Raw genomic sequence first — 19,138 nt, 5'->3', positions numbered from 1 at the left:
GGTTTCACCGTGTTGGTCAGGCTGGTCTTGAACTCCTGGCCTCAAGTGATCCACCCACCTCGGCCTCCCAAAATGCTGGGATTACAGGTGTGAGCCACCACGCCCAGCCAGGACTGCAAACATCTGTCTTTTCTTTCTGGGGATAGATGGTTTTGTGGTTTCCCATCTCGGTCTTCTTTTTGTGGCTCTGAAACTTTTTATGTGCCTACTTTTGGGATGCTGAAAGTGTTTATATTTATGGCTAGGTGCAGAGAAACAGGGAATAAGCTGTTATTCAGGAGAGAGGTAGAGGAGGCTTTAAGTTGAAAACAAGAGAGGAGGTTAGAGGGTTCCGCATGTGCCAGGGCAGCTTCTGGATTGAGCTATAAGTTGAGGAGACATTGGCCTCTTTCCTCCATGGTCTGTGTCTGATTCAGTAAAGCACCATTTCCCTTAAGAAAGGACATATGGCTTGGTAATCTGTTTTAAGCTGAAGAGCCTGCCTCCAGAATCGCGTGGACCCACTTTCATTCCCACTTTAGTTCTCTGAGGTTTACTTTTCAAGAACCCTGAAGATGCATGTTGCAATACAAACAACAAGAAAGTTCACAAAGAAGGCTTCGAGTCAGATGTGTGGGGTTTTGTTGCTACTGTTGTTTTTATCTTCTCCATGATTAACAGACTTTTCACGGAAACAGGGGTGATAGGGGATGCGTAGGAACAGTCTCCCTAGGCAATGGTAATTAAAACAGGAAATAGAATAAAAATTAAACATTCTAATAAAGCTTAAAATTCATTTTCAAAGGGCACTGGGCTCTTTATAAGCTATTACCACAGAACAGCTGGAGTCTTTTTTCTGCATTTAAGTTAGTCACCACCTTTGTTGACTCTTATGAGTATTCATTAAAGATAGGGAAACTTCATTAGGCTTAACTAAATAAATTGACCTTCTCTGGATTTGAACAAGTGGATAATTACCTATGGTAAATTACCTTCATTGTATGTATATCTATAAAAAGGTAGTATCACTCAGGAGGCTGAGGTGGGAGGATCGCTGAGCCCAGGAATTCAAAGCTGCAGTGAGCTGTGATAGCACCACTGCACTCCAGCCTGGGTGACAGAGCGAGACCTTCTTATCTCTTTACAGAAACAAACAAACAAACAAAAAACAGGTAGTTTCAAACAGACTTTCTGTGGTGTGGGGTCAGCAAGCTTGGGATTTCTTGAGCAGCTTTTAGGGATATATCCAGAAGTGCTTCTGATGCCTGTATTATGAAGAGACTTAAATAACAGACAAAGTATGATGACTTTCACCAGCAATATTTGCCCACTTTTTAAGTAGAATTTAAATTTTAAAAACTTTATAAATGTTTATATCATTATATGTTCTCTCCATCAGTTGCTTTTTTTTTTTTTTTAACAACCTACTGTTCTTTTGTGCCTTTCCCAAAAACTCAGGTATGTGATTAATCTTAATATTGTCAGTTTTAAAAATTCCTTTAAAGTAATTTTACTTGCTGAAGATGGGGCCTGGGGTGTATTTTACTGTAATAACTTAATTATCTGGAAACAACCCAAATATTCATTCATAGGGAGCTAGTTACATAAAATACAGTTTATACACTACAGTGGAATACTATACAGCCATAAAAACAAAGAATTTCTACTGATATGGAATGATCTCTAGGTTATATATATTGTTCATTTGTTTCATTGTTTTTTTTTTTTTCTTTTGAGACGGAGTTTCACTCTTGTTTCCCAGGCTGTAGTGCAATGGCACGATCTTGGCTCACTGCAACCTCTGCCTCCCGGGTTCAAGCAATTCTCCTGCCTCAGCCTCCCGAGTAGCTGGGATTACAGGTGTGCATCATCATGTACAGCTAGTTTTGTATTTTTAGTAGAGACAGGGTTTCTCCATGTTGGTCAGGCTGGTCTCGCACTCCTGATCTCAAGTGATCCACCCACTTTGGCCTCCCAAAGTGCTGGGATTACAGGCATGAGCCACTGTGCCAAGCAAAGTATAGAACGATGTGTATCCTATGATTTGTGTTAAAGGGACCAAAGGGAAAAAAAAGACATGTGTGTCTGTGTGTTTATGTATACACAGATACCACTGAAGGGATATGCGAGAGACTGATAGCTTCATTCCTCACTGTGTGTTTATGTATACACAGATACCACTGAAGGGATATGCAAGAGACTGATAGCTTCATTCCTCACTGTGTGTTTATGTATACACAGATACCACTGAAGGGATATGCGAGAGACTGATAGCTTCATTCCTCACTGTGTGTTTATGTATACACAGATACCACTGAAGGGATATGCAAGAGACTGATAGCTTCATTCCTCACTGTGTGTTTATGTATACACAGATACCACTGAAGGGATATGCAAGAGACTGATAGCTTCATTCCTCACTGTGTGTTTATGTATACACAGATACCACTGAAGGGATATGCGAGAGACTGATAGCTTCATTCCTCACTGTGTGTTTATGTATACACAGATACCACTGAAGGGATATGCGAGAGACTGATAGCTTCATTCCTCACTGTGTTTATGTATACACAGGTACCACTGAAGGGATATGCAGGAGACTGATAGCTTCATTCCTCACTGTGTGTTTATGTATACACAGATACCACTGAAGGGATATATGCAGGAGACTGATAGCTTCATTCCTCACTGTGTGTTTATGTATACACAGATACCACTGAAGGGATATGCAGGAGACTGATAGCTTCATTCCTCACTGTGTGTTTATGTATACACAGATACCACTGAAGGGATATGCGAGAGACTGATAGCTTCATTCCTCACTGTGTGTTTATGTATACACAGATACCACTGAAGGGATATGCGAGAGACTGATAGCTTCATTCCTCACTGTGTGTTTATGTATACACAGATACCACTGAAGGGATATGCGAGAGACTGATAGCTTCATTCCTCACTGTGTGTTTATGTATACACAGATACCACTGAAGGGATATGCGAGAGACTGATAGCTTCATTCCTCACTGTGTGTTTATGTATACACAGATACCACTGAAGGGATATGCGAGAGACTGATAGCTTCATTCCTCACTGTGTGTTTATGTATACACAGATACCACTGAAGGGATATGCGAGAGACTGATAGCTTCATTCCTCACTGTGTGTTTATGTATACACAGATACCACTGAAGGGATATGCGAGAGACTGATAGCTTCATTCCTCACTGTGTGTTTATGTATACACAGATACCACTGAAGGGATATGCGAGAGACTGATAGCTTCATTCCTCATGGAGTAGGGCATTGGGTAGCCAAGGAACAAAGGTGAGAGGATGGATTTTTTTTAAACCCTTTTGTACCACTTGAATTTTTTTTTCCTTTTTTGTTTTTAATTATACTTTAAGGTTTAGGGTACATGTGCACAACGTGCAGGTTTGTTACTTAGGTATACATGTGCCATGTTGGTGTGCCGCACCTATTAACTCGTCATTTAACATTAGATATCTCTCCTAATCCTATCCCTCCCCCCTCCCCCCACCCCGTTACCACTTGAAGTTTTGAACCAAGGAAACTTATTACTCATTCAAAAAATAAATACATAAAATTAATATGTTAAAAAATAAATAATGAATTCTTATCATAATCTTACCTTCAAAAAACAAAACTTAATTATCTATAGTGTTGTCCAATAGAATTTTCTGTGATGATAGGAATGTTGTATATTTGCACCATCCAATACTACTAGCCACATGTGGCTTTTGATCACTTAAAACATGACTTGTGCAACTGAGGAGCTAATTTTTAAATTTTATTTTAATTAGTCTAAGTTTAAGTGGCTACTTGTGGCTAGGAGCTACCACATTGATTGGGTATAGATCTAAAGTATGTGGCTTAAGACCGAGTGTGGTGGCTTATGCCTGTAATCCCAGCACTTTGAGAGGCCGAGGCAGGCGGATCACCTGAAGTCAGGAGTTTAAGACCAGTCTGGCCAACATGGCAAAACCCCGTCTCTACTAAAAATACAAAAATTAGCTAGGTGTGGTGGCAGGCACCTGTATTCCTAGCTACTAGGGTGGTTGAGGCGGGAGAATCACTTGAACCCAGGAGGCAGAGGTTGCAGTGAGCCGAGATCACGCCACTGCACTCCAGCCTGGGAGATAAGCAAGACTCCATCTCAAAAAAAAAAAAAAAAAAAAAAAAAAAAAAAAATGAAGTGTATGGCTTAGAGTATCTTTTCTGTTTAGACCTGACTAAAGCTTAGAAATCATTGTTAGTTTAGGCTCTCAAGGTAAAATTTATTACTGTAAATCCAAAAAATCCCTTCTTTTTTTTTTTTTTTTTTTTGTCCTTGAATTAAATGCTGTCACCTCCTTCTTGAAAGGAGGAACTATTAGTCAGATTTGAAAATCCTCTTTATTACCCAGGAAAATCATTTTACAGACACTTTGTCTTTCTGAAGTCTGACTTAGAAGCAGCCTGTTTTTGATAGCTTGACGTTTTCATCTTGAACACAAACCCTGTTTGTGTGTCCCCTACTCCCCAGTTTGATGTGCCAGGTACTTTGTTCTCAAGCCCAGCAGCTGTTGTGGGATGAGGGGACATTTTACATGCTTAGCCAGCAGCTGCCAGAAACATTTCTAATCTGGTTTTGGCAGGAAATAGGGCACAAGTGGAAGCCAAGTTAAAAGAAGCTGGAAAAATAAACAGAATAACTTTGGATGTCACTTAATATATGGTCCATTTTCAGCTGAAGATTTGCCCTAGTAATTTGTTAATATGACTGGACTGTGATCCCTTCCAAAGGCGGGGTTGAATATAGTCACCTTTGAGATCCAGGATCTATTCCAGTGCTTGGAATATGCTTGTAGGAGGTTATTGTTACTATTTTTTCAATGATAGACTATACTGCAAATTTGTTTAATTGATTTAATTAGTAGCTTAAAACTGTTGTTCACCCAATATAAACTAGTTCTAGGTTATCACTGGTTATGGGTCCCTTCTCTCTTCTTTCTGCTACACAATATCACCCACCCTCTCCTCTAAAGCAAGATGTTTTGAACATTTTTTTTTTTCTTTTTTGAGGTGGAGTCTCACTCTGTCACCCAGGCTGGAGTGCAGTCATGTGATCTTGGCTCACTGCAACCTCTGCCTCCTGGTTTCAAGCTATTTTCCTGCCTCAGCCTCCTGAGTAGCTGGGACTACAGGTGCACGCTACCACACCCAGCTAATTTTTGTATTTTTAGTAGAGATGGGGTTTTACCATGTTGGCCAGGCTGGTCTCAAACTCCTGACCTCAAGTGATCTGCCTGCCTTAGCCTCCCAAAGTGCTGGGATTACAGGCGTGAGTCATCACACCTGGCCTTTGAACATTCTTTAAACATTATTTAGACTGCATGGTGGCTCATGCCTGTAATCCCAGCACTTTGGGAGGCTGAGGCAAGAGGATTGCTTGAGTCTAGGAGTTTGAGACCAGCCTGGGCAACATAGCAAGACCCCATCTCTAAAAAAAAATTAACTAGGTGTGATTGTGCATGCTTATAGTCCCAGCTACTTAGGGGGCTGAGGCAGGAAGATCAGTTGAGCCTGGGAGGTTGAGGCTGCAGTGAGCCGTGATCACACCACTGTTCTCCAGCCTGGGTGACAGAGCTGGATGACCCTGTCTCCAAAACAAAACAAAACAAAACACTGTTATTTATTCATCTATTCTGCTGCAAGCAAGCATATTTTGCATATTTGTGAGCAAGAAATAAGCACATCTTAATTTAATCTATCTTTTCTACAAAGTAAAAGGTTTTTAAAAGGTGAAGATACAGGTATAAATGTAGTGTCTTTTTAAACGGAAGGCAAAAATTCTTCAGGTTGGAATAACCAATAAGAGAGTTTTTGTCTCTAAAGTGGAAAATTTACTAAAATCATTCTTTTGGGTTTCCAGTTCTTCTTTTCATCAAATTCTCCATCCTCTAGAAGCCCAAGCAGCCCCAGCCTTGTAGATTTCCAAGAACGTGTAAGGTGTCAAGTGTTGTCTGTGAGGAGGGGATCTGAAATCCCATGGGCCTGTGCTAAACCATGTTTGGTTTTCTTTGCAGACCTTCACTGCCTGGTGTAACTCCCACCTAAGGAAAGCTGGCACCCAGATTGAGAACATCGAAGAAGACTTCAGGAATGGCCTTAAGCTCATGCTGCTTTTGGAAGTCATCTCAGGTTGGTGTTATATATCCCATCCTATGCTTTCATGTGTTATCAGTAGGTGAGCATCTATTTAAAGATGACTACATCAGAAGTTTGCTTTGAACTTGGCTGGGCAAGAACGTGGTATTATTGCCAAAGAAAACCTTCCAAAGAACAATCTGCCCGGAGTTATTTTTCTGTTCTAAAAAAGGAGTGAATTCTCTTTAAAAATGACTTATTAAAATAATATTTATACCACCAAGCTTGAAACAAAATAAGAGAAGAAAAAATGACTTCACATGACTCCCTCCATGCTGCCCTTTCTACTCTTCGTCCAGCTATAGTGTATTCCAGGAATCAGCTTGTATCCAAAAATCTACTGTACATGTTGGCAGAACTCTGAACATATAAGCTAAAATCCCAGTGGGGCTATGATTTGTCCTGAATTTCAATTGGCTGATTTAGACTTTGGACTAGAGAATGGATCACCTTTAGAGAAGTGTGACTGGGAAGGATTATGGCAGATCTGCCCTGATCCATATATCTTCATAATCAGGTGTCGAACGAGCCCTGGCAGCCACCTCTGTGATTTTAACTAGGCCATCCTGACTTCCTCTAACCGTTAGCCAGCAACTCTGAATACTCCAGGGACTCTAACAAGCTTCTCTTTTTACTCATTTGTAAGTTGGATCGTGGGCCAAACCAGACTCTTCCTGCAGATCTGAAAAGCATGTGTCCTTCATAGTATGGCTCCCTGCTGGTCCATTTGATTCTGAAAGTTTTTGGGTTAGTGTTCCCTCATTGCTGTGATTTAGAGAGACCAGGCACACATCAGAAATAGTCATGTAACCATCTCTTTTTAAGGAAAAAATGGATGCTTAGTTTTGGCATCTTGATTCCGCATAAAGAGGTCACTGTCTCTGTCTGCATGATTCTCTTTTCATCCAACAGGGGAAAGGCTGCCCAAACCTGACCGGGGAAAAATGCGGTTCCACAAAATTGCTAATGTCAACAAAGCTTTGGATTACATAGCCAGCAAAGGGGTGAAACTGGTGTCCATCGGCGCAGAAGGTGAGAGGTGTGGTGGGTGGTCCTGTCTGCCACACTGACCTCATAGCGTAGGTGTGGGCTGCAACTTGAATTCTCCCCTTCTTCCCTCCCTTTCACCATTTACTGTACCTGCCTTGTATCAGGCTCTCTCCTAGGGCGCTCGGTGCACAAAGATAAGAACAAATGGTACCATGAGTGGGAGACTAAGCTCTAGGTTCTTTGTAAAGCATAGAATTAAATATAATGCTGTCATCTTCAGAAGACTTAAAGGACTGAGAAAGAACTTACACATCCCAATGACTCTTAATAAGAACTAACTAATAGGAAGGAAGTGTCCTCTTTGTTCTCTGTGGGAGACTGGGAATTTGGTGAGGTCAGCGGGAGCTGAGATTTCCACCCATATCTCTGTATGCACGACTGAGTCCTGCTACTTGTCAGCTGCGGAACGCCGTTAAGAAGGGTCAGGGTAAAGATGAGACTGTGTTATCTTTATTTGATTATTTAAAACTTTAGCTCGTGGCTGGGCACAGTGGCTCATGCTCATCCCAACACTTTGAGAGGCTGAGGCGGGCAGATCACCTGAGGTTAGGAGTTCAAGACCAGCCTGGCCAACATGGTGAAACCCCGTCTCTACTAAATTTACAAAAAATTAGCTGGGTGTGGTGGCGCATGCCTGTAGTCCTTGTAGTCCCAGCTACTCAGGAGGCTGAGGCAGGAGAATTGCTTGATCCCAGGAGGCGGAGGTTGCAGTGAGCCACGGTTGTGTCACTGCACTGCAGCCTGGGCGACAGAGTGAGACTCCATCTCAAAAAAAAAAAAAAAAATCCTTAGCTATTGCATCTTAAAACTTTGGAAACTCCTGGGTGGTTTTCACTGATAATACATATGCAAGATTTGTGCTTATTATTAACTTAGAATTTATTTAAACTAGAGACATTTGGTTATGAATACCGTATTTATAACCAGACACACTGCGATGCTTATAAAAACGTAAACTGGTCTTTCCATATGCACATTTTCCAATAGCTCTGAAGTCAAAATTTATATATAGGAAAAAAGTTATGTACTGACTATGTTATCTTTACATTAATTTGTTGTTTTCTTACCTGCAGAAATTGTTGATGGCAACGTGAAAATGACCCTGGGTATGATCTGGACCATCATCCTTCGCTTTGCTATTCAGGATATTTCGGTTGAAGGTAAAAGACATGGTTGAAAGTCTAATTGTATAATCTGTAAATTGAGCTTGTGAATTAAAATTTGAGCAAGATATTTTAAAGTCCAACAGTCACTTACATGATTGAATGAGAGACATGTATGTGGGTTCTTATAAATTTTGTATGTGTATAGGAAAAGACCTCAGCAGCACTGTTTCATTCATGGGGGTGGAATCGGTTTGCAAAAGATGAGCACATGTTCAGAACAGAAGTTGCTTTTTAAAATGAGCATTTATTGAGCTTCTTGATTGCTTATTATACTAGTAAATTTACAGCTATGGCAGAGTTATTTAGTCTTACAACTGAAACACTTTTTTTCCCCCGGTATAAAAAAAGAATCTGTTGCAACCCATGTTTGTTATTTCCTTAACTTTCTTCCTCCCTATCTCTCTCCCTCTCTTTTTCTTTTTTCTTCTTTTTCTTTTTAAACAAGACCTCTATTGTCACTGTATCTTTTGGCCTAACTACTGTTTCATCATTATCATAGAATCTTAATCCTTGACACTGCCACTGAAGATAAAAATCTTTAGTCTTTTACACCAACTACACTCCCAAGTATTTTGATGAATTCAGCACTGTTGAAAAGTGTCAAATTGGCATTCTTAAAATTAGAACTTTGCCTGTTTGGCCCTCAAATCACAAAGTGTATAACTGCAGAATGTGTTTCAGGGCTATCTGCATTGTCCAACTATTTGGCCCCTTCTGACTCTGTAATCCAGTAGGTAACCAGGTACCTGAGTGGTAAGGGGTGGAGACGTTATTTTTTATAATTCTGCCCAGGCCAGAGTAGCCTCTGACTCTGGTTTTTTTTTTTTTTTTTTGAGACGGAGTCTCACTCTGGCACCCAGGCTGGAGTTCAGTGGTGTGATTTCGGCTCACTGCAAGCTCTGCCTTCTGGGTTCACGCCATTCTCCTGCCTCAGCCTCGCGAGTAGCTGGGACTACAGGCGCCCACCACCACGCTGGCTAATTTTTCATATTTTTAGTAGAGACGGGGTTTCACCGTGTTAGCCAGGATGGTCTCGATCTCCTGACCTCATGATCCGCCTGCCTCGGCCTCCCAAAGTGCTGGGATTACAGACGTGAGACTCTGGTCTTTTTAAGTGATTTTAGGTACTCATCAACCAAAAACATTAAGAAACAACACTTTGCCTACTTGTACCAGCTGACATGAAGCCTGCAGTACTTGCCCTTACGGACCTTCAAATTCACTTCAATTATTCCCTTCTGGCACCGGAGACCCACTTATGTCATCTAAAAGTCAAACTAAAATCTAATGGCATTAAAACAATTCAAGCTCAGGAATGACAGCCAGCTTGAATTAATACATAGTCTGACTTTGAAAACTTTTGTACAGTATAGTTCTATTACAGTACCTTCCTTTATGCTAATGAAAGAAACAAGAGGCTTCCTAAAATTCTTGCTTTATTTAAAAATTGTAAGTTGTAATAATTTTATCAGTTTTTGTATACTTCTAAATTTAAATATTTAAACTGTTGAACCCACTTTAAATAAATACTACTTTTAGAAATCTTGTTCACACTGTTGCTGGTCTAGCAAATCCTTTTTCCACAAATATTACAGAGGTGAAGTTGACCTCAAGTTGTTTCTGATTAGTTACAAATTTTAAATTAGTGATAATATGAATTTAAACTTAATTATATTTCAAGTGTAGGTATGAATGGTATTATCCATTAGAGTTTTCCCCAAAATTGTTATTAACGTGCCCAAAGCAAGATAGCTAAATCACAATATTTTGTAAAATTTTGCGATAAAATGCTATATTAATCTGCTCTTCACAAGACTAAGAAATTAAACATTAAAAAATTATAATTTTATTAGAAAAGTACCTAAATCTCTTCAAGCAGATGGTTCTGCAGTGTTCAACACAGTAGATAATGTTAGTTTGCTAATTTATATTTTTATTTGCTTTCGTTTAATGGAGTACTTGTTTAACAACCTCATTTAACTTCCGTAAGTCTATAGAAAAATCATCTTTGTTGTTGATGTGTGGTATGTTGAAAAAGTCATTGTTATTAGAAACAGATTCTTTGAGGAGTGAGTTTCCTTCAACAAAACGATGAGCCTCTTCCAAGAAAGAAAATGAGAGATTAGGCTGGGCGCGGTGGCTCACGCCTGTAATCCCAGCACTTTGGGAGGCCAAGGTGAGTGGATCATGAGGTCAGCAGTTGGAGACCAGCCTGGCCAACGTGGTGAAATCCCCTTTCTACTAAAAATACAAAAATTAGCCAGGTGTGGTGGCGTGTGCCTGTAATCTCAGCTACTCAGGAGGCTAAGGCAGGAGAATCGCTTGAACCTGGGAGGTGGAGGTTGCAGTGAGCTGAGACCACACCACTGCACTCCAGCCTGGGTAACAGAGCAAGACTCCGTCTCAAAAAAAAAAAAAAAAAAAAGAAAAAGAAAATGAGAGATTAATATATCTGTTGATGAAGGCAGTGCAGATGTAAGTAGATGATGGAGCTCCTTTGGGTGTCATTCAGTGCTTCGTGATGCAATGACAAATGTTACTGCCAATCTGTAACATGCTTTTTATACGCATGATCAGGGTTTTGTGTGTGGACCTGTTTGTGCCAAATGGCCTCATTTCCACTTTCCCATACACCCTTCGGGAGTAGGTTTTCCAGTAATGTACGTAATTCACACAAGCTTGTTAACCTTTTGCTGAAAGCCTAAAACTGGATTTGGGGTTGGAGGAGGGTTGGCTTTGATTGTAGTAACCAATTGAAGAAGGAAAAAGCTTTGTTTGACATTCATGGCCCAAGAGTGTTCACACATATTCAGGCATAAATTAAGTGAAACTCTGACTTGTAAATCTAAACTTCAGTAGCAATATTAAGATGTTGTAGATATACTATACCTTTGTTTGCTTTTCTAACGTGGTAAGTTCTATTTAAACTCTATTAAATACATCGCATTATTTCTTCCTGATGTACTTTTTCTTATTAATTACATTGGTCAGGACTGCAAAGACAGGCAGAACAACTGGCTGTACAGTTCCATATTTCAATGTCCATATCAATTCACATTTTAATTAAGTCTTAACAGTTTCACTTTATTTTCTCTTAACTAGCACTTGCTAGTTAAGAGACATTCACAGGAGTCATTCAAGTTATAGCACATGGAACTTTAGGGATGTGTGTATTTTATCTGGATTATGGGTCCAAGAAAGTGTGAACTAAAATGGACAGTTTTTTGTTTTGCTTTGGTTTTTTTTTTGAGACAGAGTCTCACTCTGTCGCCTAGGCTGGAATGCAGTGGCGCGATCTCAGCTCACTGTAACCTCCGCCTCCTGGGCTCAAACAGTTCTCCTGCCTTAGCCTCCCAAGTAGCTGGGATTACAAGCGCCCGCCACCGTTCCCGGCTAATTTTTGTATTTTTAGTAGAGACGGGATTCACCATCTTGGCCAGGCTGGTCTTGAACTCCTGACCTCAGGTGAACCGCGGGCCTCGGCCTCCCAAAGTGCTGGGATTACAGGTGTGAGCCACTGTGCCCAGCCTAAAATGGACAATTTAGATAATTACAAAATTATTTTGATTTGAAAAAATCAACTTCAACCCCTTCCTAAGGTGGAAGGCCCCATGTTAGTTATGAGTCCACATGCTTTAGGGAATTTCTAAATTGTTAGCATTTAAATATGGGTGGAATCCTAAGTTATATAAGTGGCTTTGAGGAGCTGTTTAGATGTGTGTCGGTTTGGGTCCTCCAGGAAGCAAGTGCCAAGACTTACTAGAAATTGTTGTAGTCTTTCCAGGCCTTTATAAAAACATACCATAGCATGGGTGGCTTAAACAGCAGACCTTTATTTTCTCACAGTTCTTGAGGCTGGAAGTCCAAAATCAGAGTGCCAGCATGGTCTGGTTCTGTGAGGACCCTTTTCCTGGCTTGCAGATGGCCGCTGCCTTTCTGTGCCGCACGTGGTGGGTGGGGGTGGGGGAGAACCTGCCAATGAGCAGGCTCCCTGGTGTCTCTTCTTATGAGGACACTAATCCGATCATGAGGGCCCCACCCTCGTGACCTCATGTAACCCTAAGCACCTCCCGAAGGCCCCATCTCCAAATACAGGCACATTAGGGTCCAGGGCTTCAACATATGAATTTGGTGATGGGCGGGAAGACACCAACATTCAGGCCATACCAGAAGTGCAGAAGATTTTTTGGGAAAAATGCCTATGCAGGATGAAGGGGAGGGAGCGGGAGATGCCTGAGGAGCCTTCAGACCAGAGCTCCTGGCTGACACCTGGGCCGAGAAGAGGAAGGGAGGAGGCTTGGGGAAGAAGGTCTCGGACTGCAGTGCGGTTCTGAGGTTAATTTCACCAGGCTGATGGAGTCTTTAATCCTAGGCTGCCCTGAGAGGAGTCTCACGTCGCATAGGGGTGTCTTAGCTCTGCTGCTCACCCCCCGGTCTTTGGCTGGAGTAGCTCTGGGGAATGTGGCCTCAGTGGGAATGCAGGGGTGTGGTGCATTCAGGGGGCTGCAGCTGACACGTCAGTTGCCTGCCCTGTGCTCGCAGCTGAAGCCGTGGGATGTCTGAGCGGCACATTTTTATGTTCATCACAGATGGCAGATGGTGCTGGGTTTTTCCTTTTTTTTTTTTTTTTTGGTGAGAAGTCAATTGGCCAAACTTGAAATTTACCAATAAAACTCTTTAAGTGTTACAAAATCACTGGGCAAAGGAATACATTTGAGATGTGGTAGCATCTGTGAATTCCATTTACCTAAGAGTATGAATTACAAACCAGATGAATGACAGATTTGTTGTCATCAACTACACACCGTTTATTTTTTCATGTGAGTTGCACTGTAGACTATTTATGTTTGCATATTTTTCAGGATTGTGTACAGTAAACCTTAAGTGAATACAAAGGATCCGATTGACCTGTAAGACTCACTTCAATTACAGATTGTGCTCAGTATTAAGCTTTGCTGATACTTTAAGGATGCGGTCAATCAAGAGGCAGGGAAAGGTCTGTCAGCATCCACAGCCTCATTTTCAAATTGGACACTTAGTCTCTGGTCCTGAATAATAGGTGCCCCCAGTGTCACCTCACACAATGGGATATGCACAGTTTTTAAAAATTTATTTTCAGCCGGGCACAGTGGCTCACACCTGTAATCCCAGCATTTTGGGAGGCCGAGGCGGGTGGGATCACCTGAGGTCAGGAGTTCAAGACCAGACTGGCCAACGTGACGAAATCCTGTCTCTACTAAAAATACAAAAATTAACCGGGCACGGTGGTGGCACCTGTAGTCCCAGCTACTTGGGAGGCTGAGGCAGGAGAATCTCTTGAACCTGGGAGGCGTAGGTTGCAGTGAGCCAAGATCCCACCACTGCACTCCAGCCTGGGTGACGGAGTGAGACTGTGCCTCAAAAAAAAAAAAAAAAAAAAAAAAAAAAATTATTTTCCTTTAAAAAGGGACAAGTCACCAACCACCCTGAAGTCTAGTTTTAGTATCTTTTTATGTTGGAGCTTGTGATTGCTCCTGCATTGTCCTTTTGAAGTCTCTAAGTGTCATCAGAAGTTACTCACCAAGATCAGGGTTCTGGCTCCTATGCACTTGCAGAGGCTGTAGGAAGAGACGATGTATTTGGTGATCGACCCCCTGGGAGGTCTGTTTCGAAAGTGACTAGGAGCTAAGTGAACTAAGCGGCATTTCCCTGGGGCCGCTTTTTCTTGGCTGTCATTACAGAAACGTCTGCCAAAGAAGGTCTGCTGCTTTGGTGTCAGAGGAAAACCGCTCCTTATAGAAATGTGAACATTCAGAACTTCCATACTAGGTGAGCACCCAGGGCCCCTGGTCCTTGTATTCTCAGTGGAATCCGTGGGTAGCATGGGGAACAGTGTTTGTGTGCACCTGTGTTTTCCTCCTGTCTGAGAAGCCTTTTATGTATCGAGGAGAACTCAGGCTGTAGAATTCTTGATGCTTAAAGTCTCCCAAAGGAAAACATTGGATTAAGCCTTAGCATGCTGGTAAACAGCACTGTATTTGTAAGTGAATGGTATTGCAGTGCCAGAAGGATGCTACTGAGTTTGGGGGTGTAAGCATGCATCTTACTTTAGCCTTCACCCTGGTATTGGGAAAAGGCAGCAGGAATGGCTGTTGTTTCTCAGGGATGAGGGAGGCCCTGGCAGAGTCTGCATACCCCCCACTAGCGACTCTTCAGCCCTCGCCCTGTAGGAAGTAGACAGATCCTTCATCCATCAGCTTTGCTCTGCTGAAATTCAAAAGATGTAGAAAAATTATGTTTGAAAAATTGTAGGAAATGAGGTGAATGAAATCTCGACATAAGGGGAGAGCATGATTCTGTCACTTGCTTCAGTCTTTCTCATGTAGAGTGGTCATTATGATGTTTAAGTAAAAGAGTTGGTTGTATTTTCACCTTTGGATGCTAGGTTACCCATGAATGCAAACAGGCCCACCACTGGCCACCGATAATCAGAAAAAGGAAAGATAAGGATGAACCACGGTGAAAAATTGGGGAGGTTCTTCTAGTTGAACAAATATTCTCAGAATGTCTACCAAGTGTCAGGCACTGAGCCAGGCCTTCGGAAGACAAAGGGGAGGAGAATCCTTCTTTGTCCCTACACCATGCTATTTGGCAGATGAGAGGAGCTATCAAAGGCTGGGACTTTCTGCAGGTGTCAAAGTCAGAGTGCCCAGATCTGCATCCACTCATCTTGCTTTTCTTTTTCTGGCTCCCAATTGGCCCAAGTGCTTCAGCATTGTAGCACTGATAACTCTCATGGAGGTCTCCTACCCCAGACCCTTTGAGGAACAGAACTCCCACACTCTGCTGTCACTGAACCCGCTGTTGCCAGCAAGCTCTGGCCTGCTCTTGTCTATGGGGCATTTAGAGCTGGTGTCTACGGGGAAACAGACCAGAAATAAACATCTGCCCTGCTAATTGCATGTCCTCCTTCACCTACATGCCTTTGCCTTAAAAAAAGAAAAAGAAAAAAAAAGAACTTAAAGACAGAGGAGTATCTGGGACCTAATGGAGGCTTTTGAAGCGTCCGAACAACTTTTAGAGGAAGTGTGTTCTGGACATTTGCAGGGTAGACGTCCTTGTGTATATTTATTGGGCAGACTCAGGGGTAAGGGCCTGAATGGAGAGTTGGAGAAGAGAGAAGAACCCTGGGACTGGCCGAGCAGGGACAGCAGTAGAGACATCTCCCTTCCTGTCACTGCCTGTGCCAGCACAGACCAGACCGGGGCAGGAGACAGGGCAAGTCTCAGGCGAGGAAGTCGAAAGGAGAGGAATACAGTGGACCCTGGGAAGAAGACGAGTGTTCAGGCTCACCGGGCGGGGTAAAGAGGAAAAGCTACATGGGGCCTTCCGTGCATTAAGTCAGACAGAAGGAAGGCCAACATCTGACCGAGTGCAGACGCTGGCTGCTTCTTTCTCTCCACTAACACGTGTTCCTGTTCTTCTCGACGGTTGTGAAGCTGGAAAGATGGCCTTGGACTCTGTGCCCTCATCCACCGACACCGGCCTGACCTCATTGACTACTCAAAGCTCAACAAGGTTATTCTGGGTGTCCTGGCATGCAGTGTCCCCAGCCACGCATCTCAGCATGTCCTGCAAATGCGCACATCAGCACTAGCTTAGCACAAACCCCAGGGCCACCTGCAGAAACGGCCAGCAGGAAAAAGCATATTCTCCCAGCTAGCCTTTCCCATGATCCAAATATGAAGGGTGGCCAGGAAAACACTTACCTCTTAAAATCAGGGAAAACAAGACCCAAAGTCATCCCTTTTTGCCCATATCAAGGTATGTTTGATGATTTGGCTTGATTTACTATGAAGGCTTTCTATATGTTCCTTAGAGATTTTATGTTCCTGGATTCTAAATATGAGAAGTGAAACCTCTATTTTTGCGGGGAAGAAAGGTTCAGATAGCCCAAGCCTTTTTTTTTTTTTTTTTTGAGACGGAGTCTCGCTCTGCCGCCCAGGCTGGAGTGCAGTGGCGCGATCTCGGCTCACAGCAAGCTCCGCCTCCCGGGTTCACACCATTCTCCTGCCTCAGCCTCCCGAGTAGCTGGGACTACAGGCATCCGCCACCACGCCTGGATAATTTTTTGTATTTTTAGTAGAGACGGGGTTTCACTGTGTTAGCCAGGATGGTCTCTATCTCCTGAGCTCGTGATCCACCCGCCTCAGCCTCCCAAAGTGCTGGAATTACAGGCGTGAGCCCCTGTGCCCGGCCTGTCCAAGCCTTTTTAAAGTCAAGTTCCCTTGACTTTTTCTGGAGGATTTAGTTGTAGACATATTTATTCAGAATTGATTAACTCATCTGTCACACAAGGGCTACTTCATAACTATCTTGTTATTGTTAGAAAATATCATTTGTAGCCTTGCAAAAGAAGTTTTTGGGCAGGCGTTTTTTTTTTAGTTTTGCTTTTTTTCAGAAAATTTAACTTAGAAAACTGCAATTCTCCCTTTAAGGTAAAGGTTTAGTGTGTTTAAGTCTCAGATTAGTATTCAAATTCTTTCTTTAAAAGTAGTTTTAAGGCCGGATGTGGTGGCTCACACCTGTAGTCCCAGCACTTTGGGAAGCCGAGGCAGGAGGCTCGCTTGAGCCCAGGAGTCTGAGGCTGCAGTGGACTGTGATCACACCACTGCCCTCCAGCCTGGGCCACAGGGTGACACACCAACTCCCAAACAAAAACGTAGTTACAATGTAACCTGTGATGGAAAAAGAAATCAATGTCCTTTCTGAATCTTGTGGCTGCTCTGTGCTGCCTTAGAGATAATAGTGTGTAAGGTAGTACAGAGCATCCACAAGATTCACTAAGGCAGCACAGAGCATCCACAAGATTCAGAAGGGACCTTGATTTCTTTTTCCATCATGGGTGGTGAAACCCTGTCTGTTCTAAAAATACAAAGATTAGCTAGGCGTGGTGGCAGGTGAAACCCTGCCTCTTCTAAAAATGCAAACATTAGCCAGGCGTGGTGGTGGGCACCTGTAATCCCAGCTACTCAGGAGGCAAGGCAGGAGAATGGCTTGAACCCGGGAGGCGAAGGTTGCGGTGCTGCCCTCCAGCCTGAACGACAGAGCGAGACTCAGTTTCACAAAAGAAAAGAAAGAATGGTGTGTAAAGACTTAAGGGTAAAAGCAAGGCCCACCCTTACTACACATTTCTGCAGTAGCCACTACACGTTTCCTGCTGGGTGCTGGTGTGCTGAGCTCGCCATTCACGTGCTGTTGCTGTGTTTGGGCGTGGACTCCAGCCCTGTTGCATGCTGAGCTCACTCGTGTGGCATGGATGGTCGTAAGAAGAGTGTCCTGGCTTCCACCACCTTTTTAGTTACCCTTGCTTACCTCCTGCCCCCAGCCTGCCTCCATGGCATACAGGGTAGCACATGAAGAGTTTACTGGTATCCTAAACGTTAAGAATGAAATACTTTAAGGTAGCCCATGAAAACGGAACTTTTTGCCAGCTTTTCAATGGATGTATTTTCTTATCCCCTGAATTACTTTGAAATGTTCCAAGCATATAGACAGGGTACAGTTCTTTTCAATTAATCTTAATCTCATTTGCAAAATGAGGGGATTGTACTGCATAGACCCAGTTTCATTAGCAGTTTAGTATGGTCAGTTTGTATTACAAAACATCAGTAGATCTGTAGTAATTGGTCATCTTTAAGAAAGTAGAAAAATGATAATACAATAGCAAGTAATACTTATATAGCACCAGAGCAGGCACTGTTATAAACAAATAAACATACATGTATATTCACACATGCATATATGCATATATATGAAATCCCACATGCGTATTTAATCTTCGCAATGCACAGTAACCATATAAAGTAGGTACTATTATTATCCCAGTTTTACAGATGAAGAAGGTGGGAAGTTAGTAATCTACCAGAGGCCACATGGCCGATAGCTGAGGTAGGAAATCAATACTTAATTGGCACATGTTATCATTTAAATTACACTCTAAATGAGATAGCTTCACAAAGTCTCAGGTGATAAGCTTTGTTAAAAGAACCTTTAGTTAAAAACTTTTTTTTTTACTGAAATCGCTGTATACTCTGTGAGGCCAGAAAGCTGACTTTGGTTTCTTCATTGAGCACTGTGAATATATTTGAAACCTGCACTTTTTCAGTGTTTCACTGTATAAAAATGATTGTGCTCATTGGAAAACATTGCGGTTTCTAAAATATTGAAATGGCTTTGTTATTAAAATTCATTCAAGTCACCCCCAGACTAACACTACATTTCATTTTGATTTTTCTATCTTACCTCCATTTCTTTTGAAATTCTTAATTTCTTTTGAATTTCTCTAGTGGATCAAAATAAGAAATGTTGCCTCTTCTTTGTTTTCACTATTTTAGTTATATACCTCTGGTTAAGTTTATTTTGCTACGTTACGTATATTTAACTAGTTTTTACGGTGGAAGGTAAATGTAATTTTAAGAACAAAATTTTTTTCGTGAATTCACTTAATGATTTTCAGGTTCTATCATTTCTTCTTGCTTTAACATGAGTTTTGCCCTTTGTAACACTAGTAACACTCTTTAGTCAGCTAAAAGTTTTAGCTAGCAACATTTTTCTTTCATCTCTTTACCCCTCAGCTTTCCAGTATTTAAAATCAGGATGTGGTTCTCCAAGATCCCCTTCCAAGTCTGGAAAATGCATGTTTCATGATTTAGAATGATTTAAATGTTATTTCTAGGCCTGAAGATCAGTTCTGA

General features: G+C 42.0%; 1 protein-coding gene across 2 annotated transcripts in view; it reads left to right on the top strand.

The window, feature by feature from the left end:
* Positions 1-19,138, top strand: part of ACTN2 (actinin alpha 2) — a 76,267-nt gene that overhangs the window by 24,907 nt on the left and 32,222 nt on the right. For both annotated transcript variants that reach the window (XM_054470873.2, XM_054470946.2), the window contains exons 2-6: positions 6,066-6,180; positions 7,099-7,218; positions 8,310-8,396; positions 14,123-14,210; positions 15,881-15,959. In XM_054470873.2, the coding sequence (XP_054326848.1) occupies positions 6,066-6,180; positions 7,099-7,218; positions 8,310-8,396; positions 14,123-14,210; positions 15,881-15,959 (489 nt within the window). The remainder of the gene's footprint in view (positions 1-6,065; positions 6,181-7,098; positions 7,219-8,309; positions 8,397-14,122; positions 14,211-15,880; positions 15,960-19,138) is intronic.

This window comes from Pongo pygmaeus, chromosome 1 (genome assembly GCF_028885625.2).
Source record: "Pongo pygmaeus isolate AG05252 chromosome 1, NHGRI_mPonPyg2-v2.0_pri, whole genome shotgun sequence".
Lineage (NCBI taxonomy): Eukaryota > Metazoa > Chordata > Mammalia > Primates > Hominidae > Pongo > Pongo pygmaeus.
The sequence above is the reverse complement of the archived record's forward strand: the minus strand, read 5'-3'. Positions and strand labels throughout refer to the sequence as shown.